Raw genomic sequence first — 11,437 nt, forward strand, 5'->3', positions numbered from 1 at the left:
TTTTAGCCACATTGTTACACCGAAATGACTGAAATTTGGGTATAAAACATGCCTACAAAAAATTATGGGTATAGATTCAAATTCGTCTTGGTTGTCCTTTATTCTTTTACCAGAAATGAAGCCACGCAAGCAAGAAAATTCCATTGTGTTTCTACCCTTAGAGCTTTTTTGCCGTGTTAACCTTCTTTGTGAGGATTTATTTGACATATAACCAATGGAATTGGCATTTGAAACACAGTGGGTTTGTTAAATCCGGTTATATTTAGACGTTATCTTACCAAAATGTCTTACATTTGGTATGTATTTATTCTTCCTTGGGGCTACAGAACTTCCCCCCAAAAATTTTTCATTATAGAGTCCACGTTTTGATCACTTCTTGATCCTCAGTTGCTTTTGATATTCTTCCTAAATGGGAAAAGTGATCTGCATTAGATAAGGATGATTTTCCTATAGGGCGAAAATGATCTTCAGTGGGTGTATATATTTTTCCCATATAAGATATGATCCTCAGCAACTTAGGGTGGAGGAATATGATCCTTAGAATCTGAAAATCGTTCTATCTTTAAAAAATAGTTTCAGCTGCTGAAGATCGCTTTTATCTATACAAGAATATCTTTAGCTACAGAGGATATTTTTTATTCTATAGAAAAAATTTCTCCAGCTACTGAACATTACTTTTCTCGCCTTGAGAATATTTTTCATACTGGAAACTTTATTCTATGTAACGGAAGACCTTTTTCTTACCGTAAGAGTGATTGCTAGTAGATGGAGGATTTTTTTCGTACGAGAAGATCAATCGTTAACTAAAAACAAGTGATCCACAGTTGCAGAGAAAATTGCTTTTATAGGAAAATGTATAATCAGGAAGATAAAAAGGATTCTCAGTAGCTGATGACATTTTCCTATAAAAAAGTGGTTCTCATTATCTGAACATATTTTTCTTATAGAGAACGTGATCCTGAGTACAAGAGGAAAAAGTTATCTCCAGTTGATGATCTCATTTTTATAGGAAAAGTGACCCTGTTGCTGGATCGCTTCTATATATAGGGGAAATGTAGTCAGCAGGTTTTAAAATGCTAACGTCAATGGTGGAAATGTCCTGAAGATTAATTTTCCTTAGATAATAATCCACCTTAAATAAGGATGCAGGAACTCAGGAAGACCTTTTAAGTTATTCGCTAGTAGGAAGAATACCTTTTAAGGTTTTCTTTAGTAGACATAAGATCTTTTAAGGTCTTCTCTAGTAGGCAGAAGACCATTTAAGGTCTTCCCTAGTAGACAGAAGACCTTCTAAGGTCTTCTATAGTGCACAGAAGACTTTTTAAGGCCTTTTCTACTTAAAAAAAGACCTTATGTAACATATTCTATAAAAGACAGAAGACCATTTAAGAACTTCTGTAGTAGACAGAAGACCTTTTAGGGTCTTTTATAGTAGAGAGAAGATCTTTTAAGGTCTTCTTTGGCAGACAGAAAATCCATTAAGATATTCGTTAGTAGGCTGAAGACCTTTAAAGGTCTTCTATAGTAGAAAGAAGACCTTTTAAGGTCTTTCCTACTTGACAAAATACCTTTTATAGAATTTTCTATAGCAGAAAGAAGACCTTTTAGGGTCTTCTTTAGCAGACAGAAGGTCTTTTAAGGCATTCGTTAGTACACAGAAGACCTTTTATAGTGTTCTGTAGTAGACAGATCCCTTTTAATGGTCTTCTCTAGTAGACAGAAGACCTACTAAGGTCTTTCATAGAAGACAGAATACCTTTTCTTCTTTAGTAGTTAGAAGACCTTTTGAGGTCTTCTTTAGTAGACGGAAGACCTATTATGGTCTTATGTAGTAGACAGAAGACTTTAAATGTCTTCCGTAGTAGACAGAAGACTTTCTAGGGTCTTCTATAGTAGACAAAAGATTTTCTACGGTCTTCTATAGTAGACAGAAGACCTTTTAAGGTATTCTTTAGTAGAAAGAAACCCTTTTAAGGTCTTCTCTAGCAGACAGAAGACATTTTATGGTCTTCCTTTGCAGACAGAAGAGTTTTTAAGGTCTTCTATAGCAAACAGAAAAGCTTTTAAGGTCTTCCTTAGCAGACAAAATACCCTTTTTAACATCTTCTATAGTAGACAGTAGACCTTGTAAGGCCTTCTCTAGTAGACAGAAGACCTTTCAAGGTCTTCTATAGTAGACAGAACACCTTCTAAGGTCTTCTATAGCAGACAGAAGGCCTTATAAGGTATTCTTTAGTAGAAAGAAACCCTTTTAAGGTCTTCTCTAGCAGACAGAAGACATTTTATGGTCTTCCTTTGCAGACAGAAGAGTTTTTAAGGTCTTCTATAGCAAACAGAAAAGCTTTTAAGGTCTTGCTTAGCAGACAAAATACCCTTTTTAACATCTTCTATAGTAGACAGTAGACCTTGTAAGGCCTTCTCTAGTAGACAGAAGACCTTTCAAGGTCTTCTATAGTAGACAGAACACCTTCTAAGGTCTTCTATAGCAGACAGAAGGCCTTATAAGGTATTCTCTAGTACACAAAAGACGTTTTATAACATCTTCTATACTAGACAGAAGACCTGTTGCGGTCTTCCATAGTATACAAAATACCTTTTAAGGTATTTGCTAGTAGACAGAAGGCCTGAGAACATAGTTCTTGCAGGAAATGTTTTTCCCATAGAAAAGGTAAACTATAAGAAGTGTCTTCATTAGCTGAAATTAGTTTCTTAAAGAAAAAACAGTTATCCTAAGTACCTGAGAAAAGAGAATATTTTCCTCGTAGAAAATGGATCTGGGGAAATGTGAGTCTTTGTTGCTGATAAAATGTATCCTATAGGAATGATCCTCAGTTGCTGATCGAAATTCCTTTAGAAAAATATGATTCGGTTATTGATCACAATTTTTGTAAGGAAAAATTTTCTAGATATGTTTACGCTGCGAAAGGACTGAGTACACATTTTTGGATAAACAAAATCATATCTCAAGACCTGATTATATTTCCTATTTAAAAGCGGATCGTTAATAACTGTGAATTGTTTAAGCAAACCGACTTGACCTATTTTCAGTATCTTCTAAGATCTTAACGAGCTTCGAATGGATGAATATCTTAAATCATAAACATAAAATCTTCTTCCAAATCAAAGAAAACAAATATATATATATATATATATATATATATATATATATATATATATATATATATATATATATATATATATATATTTATTTATTTATTTATTATTTATAAGATTTTTAATTGGCCCATGTGCCCTTCCTGTACCTGAAAAAGTAGTCATATTTCTCAATATTATTGGAAAAATTTAGCTCTTTGTTAATTGAATGTTGAAATCTGCAATGAAATGTTAACAAAATTACAAAAATTTGGAATTCTCATCGAAATTGCGCAATGAAAACTTGAAGCAAACACACAAAAAATTGGCAGAAAAATAACATTTCATCGTGGCAAACAAAATACAACAACAACAACCCCAACAAATGCATATCAATTACCGGTCTAAGTATTACTTAATATTCTCAATATCCAACGTAATTACAAACTTATATTAAAGTACTTTCTTCCTCAACTTTTCTCTTTTTTTCTAAATATTCTGCAATTTAGATGCAATCGCTGAACGTGCACGATCTGAATAATACCCGTAAGGCTCAATTGGAGTTGGTGTTCTTTAATCGTGTGCCCAAAGTAGGTAGTCAAACATTTATGGAACTATTGCGACGGCTATCGGAACGTAACAACTTTCAGTTTCATCGTGACGCCGTACAAAAGGTTGAAACTATACGCCTGGCGGAGGAACAACAACATGAGCTAGCCGAAGTGATAAGTGATCTGCCGGAACCATCGGTATTCATCAAACATGTGTGCTATACGAATTTCACCAAATTCAATTTACCCACACCAATTTACATAAATGTCGTACGAGATCCTGTGGAACGGGTCATAAGTTGGTTCTATTATGTTCGAGCACCATGGTATTTTGTTGAACGCAAAGCTGCCTTCCCCGATCTGCCTTTGCCACATCCAGCTTGGTTGAAAAAAGATTTCGAAACATGTGTCCTCTCCGGCGATCAGGAATGTACCTATACACAAGGTGTAACCGTCGAAGGTATTGGTGATCATCGTCGCCAGAGTCTGTTCTTTTGTGGACATGCCTATGAATGCACGTAAGTTGAAATGTGAGGGGTGTGGAATAATACAAAATGTACTATATTTGGCGATATGTTTTTTTTTTGCGATCTTTCAGGCCTTTTAATTCGGTTGGAGCATTGGAACGTGCAAAATATGCCGTAGAAAGCCAATATTCTGTTGTGGGTGTCTTGGAAGACCTCAATACCACACTGTCGGTATTCGAAAAATATATTCCAAGATTTTTCGAAGGTGTACGGGAAATTTATGACAGTAAGTATGAAAATTGTATTTAAAGTTCAGTAAATGTTTTAACAATTGAAACGCAATATAAAAACATTGACCTAGACCGTCAATTCCATGCAGGAATTTTGTATATCCCCAACAAACACTATATGCCGAATTTTACTCATTTCTGTGGGCTAATGCGGCTAAAACCTTAAAGATACCGAAAATCGGGAGGTACCGTTCTATGAGGGCTATATCAAACCGTGGACCTATTAGAGCTGGCAAACTATCGATATCGGCCCCATTCGATTTTTTCGATATTTCCGTCTCAAAATATCGATAAAATCGATACTATCGTAGACTTTTCAGCCCTATTTATTCAGAATCCAAAATGGCCGACAAATGTGTCTTGTTTACATTTCGTATGTCATTGAAATGTTGTTGAAAAATTAAATTTTAAAAATTCGGTACTCTATGTTTGCGTAGTTAAATTGCCCGAAGTCATAAAGACTTTCTGCAGTATACTTCCATGCCTCTGTTCGTTATCATGAGTTTCGACTCGGCTGAACTTTATTGAATTGGGTATGTCTCCCATTTATACATCTGGCTTGATTATGAAATTGTTGGCTGGTGCCAAAATTGTTTGGCGACACTCCCAAGCCATTGTTTATGTCATGACTGGCGTCTATGGTGATCGGTCCGAAATAGGTGTTGCTGATTGATTTTTGAGCATCATCCAATTATTTGGCAACGGTTTGATACTGTTGCTTTGTTTGGATGAATTGTTGCAAACCCTGATTTTGAAAGTGCCGTTATTGCCTTGTTCCATTTGATGGCCACACGTAACGATAAGGTTTGTACTTTAGGTGAAGCCTTCTACTGTCAAAACTTACCATCTTGGTGAACTTTTTGTCCACCGTTCTCGACCTGAAACATTCCCATCATCTTGCACAAATGTTGGCCGTTAAAATCAAATGTAACTTGGTAACATCTTCATAAACCTCCACGATATTTGGGCTGATATTGGTGGTGGCGGCCCAGCTCGTTTCTATCCCACTCTAACCCCTATAGCCACCTGAAAGTGTTGGTCACAACTAAACCGATCCCATCCACGCTTTAAGCTTTTAGAAAATTTTATGAAATCATTTTATTCGTATAAACAAAACGTTTATAGAATCAATCGCGTAAATTTCGGCTATTGCTTCTACGGCTTTTCTATGGTTATGTCAAAATTTTCGATAATATCGATATAAAAAACTATTCATCAATATTGGCGTAAAAAATTAAGTATCGATAATATCGATATTCCCATCGATGGTTTGCCAGCTCTAGGACCTATACTGACAAATTTCTGGAATAGAGTTTTTGTAGCCTCAGAAAAGGCAAAATACCAAATTTGAACCGATTTTTACCCATTCCCATAGAATAATGCGGCTAAAACGTACAAAATACAGAAAATCAGGAGGTACAGTTCTGTAGGGGCTATATCAAAACGTGAACACTATACCGACAAATTTCCGAAAGAAAATTTTGTAGCCCCAAAGAAGACTAAATACCAAATTTCAGACATTTTGGTAAGTTAATCTGGCTAAAACCTTAAAAATACCGAAAATCGGGAGGTACCGTTCTATGGGGGCTATATCAAACCGTGGACCTATATTGACAAATTTCTGTGAAAGAGTTTTGTAGCCTCAGAGAAGACAAAATACCAAATTTGAACCGATTTTTACCCATTTCTGTAGAATAATGTGGCTGAAACCCTCAAAATACTGAAAATCGGGAGGAACCGTTCTATGGGGGCTATATCAAAACGTCCACCCTATACCTACAAATTGTTGGGGGGAAAGTTTAATAGCTTCAATGAATACAAAATACCAAATTTCAGTCTTTTTGGTAACATAATGTGGCGGAAACCGTCAAAATACCGAAAATCGAAAGGTACGGCTCTATGGCAATGTCGTGCTTTGATATTGTTAAAGTTACGAAGTTTTTCGGCAATTCACACACGCACGACCCGAACGCAACGAAAGAGCACACAAATGTTTTGATTTGTTTTTGTTTTGCAGCATGCGTGCATACAACGTTACTAATACACTGTCAAAAAATGCAAATATTGAGAATTTTGTGTGTCCTCTTCTTGGTCGGCTGTGCTCTATGGACACTATATCAAAACGTGGACCTGAACAGGCAAGTTTCTGAGGGAACGTTTTGTAGCCCTAAGGAAGACTAAATGCCAAATTCCAGCCACTTCGGTATGAAAATGAAGCTAAAACCATCAAAATACCGGATATCGGTATTTTAAGGATTTTAGCTAAAATGTCTAACCGAAATAGCTGTAATTTGACATTTAAGGTTCTTAGTGGTCACAACACTTCTCCACCACAAATTTTCATGATAGGTCCATGTTTTGGTATAGCCCCATATAACGGTACCTCCCGATTTTGAGAATCTTAGCTTCAATTTTTAACAAACTAAATGTAATTTGACGTTTGAGATTCTTAGTTGTTACAAAATATCTTCACTAAAAACCGTCAACATAACCCAACTACCTGTAATTTGACGTTTGGGGTTCCCAGTGGCCACAAAACTACTCCACCAAAAATTGTCAACATACATATGTCCATGTTTTGGTATATCTCTCATATAACGGTACCTCCCGATTTTCGGTGTTTTGAGGATTTCAGCTAAAATATCTAACTGATATAGCTGTAATTTGGCACTTTAGGTTCTTAGTGGTCACAACACTTCTTCACTAAAACCGTCAACATAGATTTATGTTTTGGTAAAGCCCCCAATAACGGTACCTCTCGATTTTCGGTATTTTGAGGATCTTAGCTACAATTTGTTACCAAACTAGCTGTAATTTGATGTTTGAGATTCTTAGTTGTCACAAAATCTCTTCACTAAAACCGTCAACATAGATTTATGTTTTGGTAAAGCCCCCAATAACGGTACATCCCGATTTTCGGTATTTTGGAGATTTTAGCTACATTTTTTACCGAACTACCTGTAATTTGACGTTTGGGGTTCCCAGTGGCCACAAAACTATTCCATCAAAAATTGTCAATATAGGTCCACGTTTTGGTATAGCCCCCATATAACGGTTCCTCCCAATTTTTGGTATTTGGCGGATTTTAGCTACATTTTTACCGAACTACCTGTAATTTGACAGTTGAGGTTCCAAGTGACCACAAACCATCCCCACCAAAAACTGTGAACAAATGCCCATGTTTTAATATATCCCTCATATAACTCATATAACTGTATCTACCGATTTTGAGGATTTTAGCTAAAATTTTTGACGGAACTATCTGTAAAGGTACCGACCGATTGAATACATTTTTATATGCATTTTTTACCTTATTTTGGTAAAATAAGAATATCTCGTCCTAAAATTGTGGACAGAAAAGAAAATAAATATTCTTTTTTAGTTCAGAATATTTTATGGTGGAGGACATAAAAAGTTCTGCGCGGCCGAACTTAACGCTTTTTTACTTGTTCAATGTTCGTACGTTCAATTTCTGCCTACTCTGGCTCTGGGTCTATCTCCAGTTCAAGGAATGTGGCTGCTTCGATGGGAGGACAGTTGGCAGGCCAGTTGAAAAGTTCTAGTGTGTCGTGCGGGCCTATGCCGCATGATAGGCAGATGTTTGGCACAGTGTCATCGAATCTTGCCATATAGGAATTCAGACGGCTGCCCCATCCCGAGCGAAGTTGACCCAAAACTCTGTTTTGTCGTGGCTGCTGACGCTCCTCAGCTGTGATAGATGGGGGATGTTCTGCGAGAACCGCATCCTTGTGAATGCTATTTAAACCTGCTTGATAGGCTTGTTGAGGTTCTCCCTTATAACGTTGGATCTCTCTTTCTAGATCATGAAGATCCCGCCCGACATACCTGGGTGGATGGGTCCTATCCACCATATGGTGATTAGGATGGCTCTAGCCGTAACACCCGAGCAAGTACTGTAACGAAAGCATGCCATTGTGTTGCTGTACCGGAAGAATTTTTGTCTCCTCATGTATCCATCATGATGGTCCATTGAAAACATGAGGAGGCACCCTGTTGCAGTTTTCAGGGCGGCATTCTGACAGATTTGAATATTTTGCACTTATATTCGTGGACAACACTGGCGCCGCATACCTTACTACAGACCGACCTATCTCGTTATATGAGCCTGGTCAACAAGGTTTCTTTATCTGCACCCCAAGTACTGCCGACCAGGACAGGGACCAGGGCGGAATACAGGAGAAACAGAGATTAAACAGTACCCGAGATATCACCCCATCTTGGGGAACACTCTGTTTCACTCTACAGGGCTTTGACTTCTTATTCCTGAATTCCACGTACGACTGGCGTCCAGACCTTTAATTGATTAACCAACGTTTCAAACTTGGCCGGAGGGTTGTATGCTCGATGTCCTCAAACAGCGTGGAATGCTTGACAGTATCAAACGCTTCTGATTAGTCGAGCGCCACCGTCACCATTGCGGCTTTCTCTGGTTGAGTTCTCGACTAAATGTGTGGAGACGGAATGCAGCGCTGCTGTCGTGCTGTGCTGCTTACGAAACCCATGCTGATGATCGGTAGCTGGATAGCCATTTCGAACGCTGGGGAGGACTAAAGTCTCAAGGGTCTTTGCTACGGTCTGTACGACTTATCTTTGCTGGTACCCTGCCCATTTTCCAAACTTCGGGATCGATGTGGGTGGCTATCAATCGGTTGAGAACTTTAGTGAGATACTCGACTCCCGGCACATCCAGCTGTTTCAGCATTTCCATGGAGATTCCATCAGGGCCCAGCGCTTTGGGTGACTTAGCCTGATGATATTCGTAACATTCTCCATTGTAAATTGTTGTGGTTCATCCTCGGCAGGAAGAAATCTAATGCGACGTAGTACTCTTCTCTCCGCCCTCTCACAAGCGGGGTGCTCGACAAACTGTCGAATGAAATAACTTCCGCACCTCTTCGGATCAGTCTGCTTATCTTCCCTCCTTCCAGGGTTCGATAGTGACTTAACCGTTGCCCACTTATTCCGGCTCCAATGTTGCAACTCTTTAGATGATTTAACCACTTGTTCCGCTTATGCTGACGGACCAGTCAGCTTAAGGTCGCCAAACGTGACTGAGGTCCTGTCTTCCTTGTTCCTAGGGTTCGACAGTGACTTAACCGTTGCCCACTTACTCCGGCTCCAATGTTGTAACTCTACAGATGATTTAACCACTTGTTCCGCTTTTGCTCACCGACTCCGAGGCTGAGGGTATATCTCGGTCGGCACAGCTGACTGATATTTTCTTACTTGTTCTTTTTTTCTACCTTCGAGAAATACAAATGCATTGAATCCAAGATTTTTCAATTTTTGTGACTAGCCAACAATAATAAATTTTCTTTGTTTTTTTCTAATTGCAGCCAGTGCCGAATATCTGACGAAAATCAATAAAAACAATTTCAAACCGCCAGTAAGTGAACGTGTTAAGGATATTGTACGTCGGAATTTTACAAATGAAATTGAATTCTATCAATTCTGCCGCCAGCGTCTGCATAAACAGTATTTGGCAGCACATTTGCCGGATAAAATTTCACAACGCCTGAGGCCATAAATGACAAAAATAAATAGCGAGCGATGGTAGGCTGAATTAAAAACTAAACTCTAAAGAGTCTATTAAATTTCGAACAAATTAAAAACTAGAAAATCATAAAGAATAAAGAAAAAACGTTGTATATTGTTGTAATTATTATTAACATTTCTTGTTTTATATCATTTGTAAGAAAATTTGTTTTTATTTCAAATTATTCTTTTAATTTGTACTCTCATCTTCATTAAGAAAGCGACTAAAAATAATTATTTTCTTTAATACATTTTTATTTATATATTTTTTTTGTATAAAAATAAATAAGTTTTTATGTTTGTTTTAGTTATAAATCATTTTTATTGTTATATATAAGTTATTGCTTTAAAAATTATATGTTATTTTTTGAAATTGTATTAAGTTTTTTTATGTTTGATTTGCTCCTAATGCTTTAATTATATTCATCTTTTGTTTTTCTCCACACTCATATAATTATATTAGGAATATTTTTCTCTCTGGAAAATAATAATGTGATCTTCCGTAAAAATTAGCTTATAACACTTTTGAATCTCCATTAATATAAATTAGTATTATTTTAAAATATAAAATACCTACGATATTATGAAATAACTGAATATTAATAAATAGATTAAAAAAATTAAAAGGTATTTTTATCTGGAAACATTTGGGAAAGTCAATAGGTTAATATTAAAAGAAAGAAAATCGGTTAATGGAAGTCTGTCCACATAATTCCGGTAGGGATGCTCATGACAGCAACACCCACGCGGGTAAAGCATTGACAACGTCCTGATGTGCCGAAGCACCTGAAAAATGTTTGCCTGCTCATGAAGATGGTCCACTGATATCATGAGAAGGCAGTTTGTTGAAGTCCTCAGGTTGGTATAAACAACATTGAATTGCTTATCACACTGTTGCCGCATAGCTTACCACAGGCCCATTGCTTTTTAAGAGAACAACAATGTTTCTTTCTTTCAGAATGGTAGAGGTTATACAGTTCCGGAGACATCACTCTACCTCACTTTGATCCCAAATTTAATTTTTCTGGCCAAAACTATTCCTACGCCTTTTTTTACCCTCTACCATAATAATGGAAGTTTAATTCAATTTATCATTGTGTTTGCAATACATCGAAATATTCGTCGGAGACCCTATAAAGTATATGGCGAAATCATTTGCAATTCCATTTGAAAAAAATTAAAAAATGTTTTTGCGAGCACATCTACAATCTTTGGCATAGAGGTTAAGAAAAAAAATTCTGGTTTCAAATCTGTTCGCGTTCACAAAATTGGACGATGCGCGCAAAAGTTATAGCGGTTTTTATTCCCATATAAAGAAAAAATGTTTAAAAATATCTTATTTGTTGTTATGAGAAAATGTATGCATAAATCGTTAACAGCATTCCATATCTATTCGTAGATGTTTAAATAGTTATTAAAATTATTATTATTTCCGCGGAAAATCAACAAATAATACAAAAAATTTGAAGAAAATCCAAAT

The 11,437-nt window shown here is 36.7% G+C and overlaps 1 protein-coding gene across 1 annotated transcript in view; it reads left to right on the plus strand.

Annotated features, from left to right (window-relative positions):
• LOC141402725 (uronyl 2-sulfotransferase homolog pip-like) overlaps positions 1 to 10,926 on the plus strand; it is a 266,172-nt gene extending 255,246 nt beyond the window's left edge. Inside the window, exons 4-6 of the mRNA XM_073984602.1 lie at positions 3,603 to 4,162; positions 4,243 to 4,397; positions 9,759 to 10,926. Of these exons, the coding sequence (XP_073840703.1) occupies positions 3,603 to 4,162; positions 4,243 to 4,397; positions 9,759 to 9,949 (906 nt within the window). The 3' untranslated portion in view covers positions 9,950 to 10,926. The remainder of the gene's footprint in view (positions 1 to 3,602; positions 4,163 to 4,242; positions 4,398 to 9,758) is intronic.
• The last annotated feature ends 511 nt before the right edge of the window (positions 10,927 to 11,437 follow it).

Source organism: Musca autumnalis, unplaced genomic scaffold (assembly GCF_047663935.1).
Source record: "Musca autumnalis isolate F117 unplaced genomic scaffold, ASM4766393v1 scaffold_4, whole genome shotgun sequence".
NCBI classification, from domain to species: Eukaryota; Metazoa; Arthropoda; class Insecta; order Diptera; family Muscidae; genus Musca; species Musca autumnalis.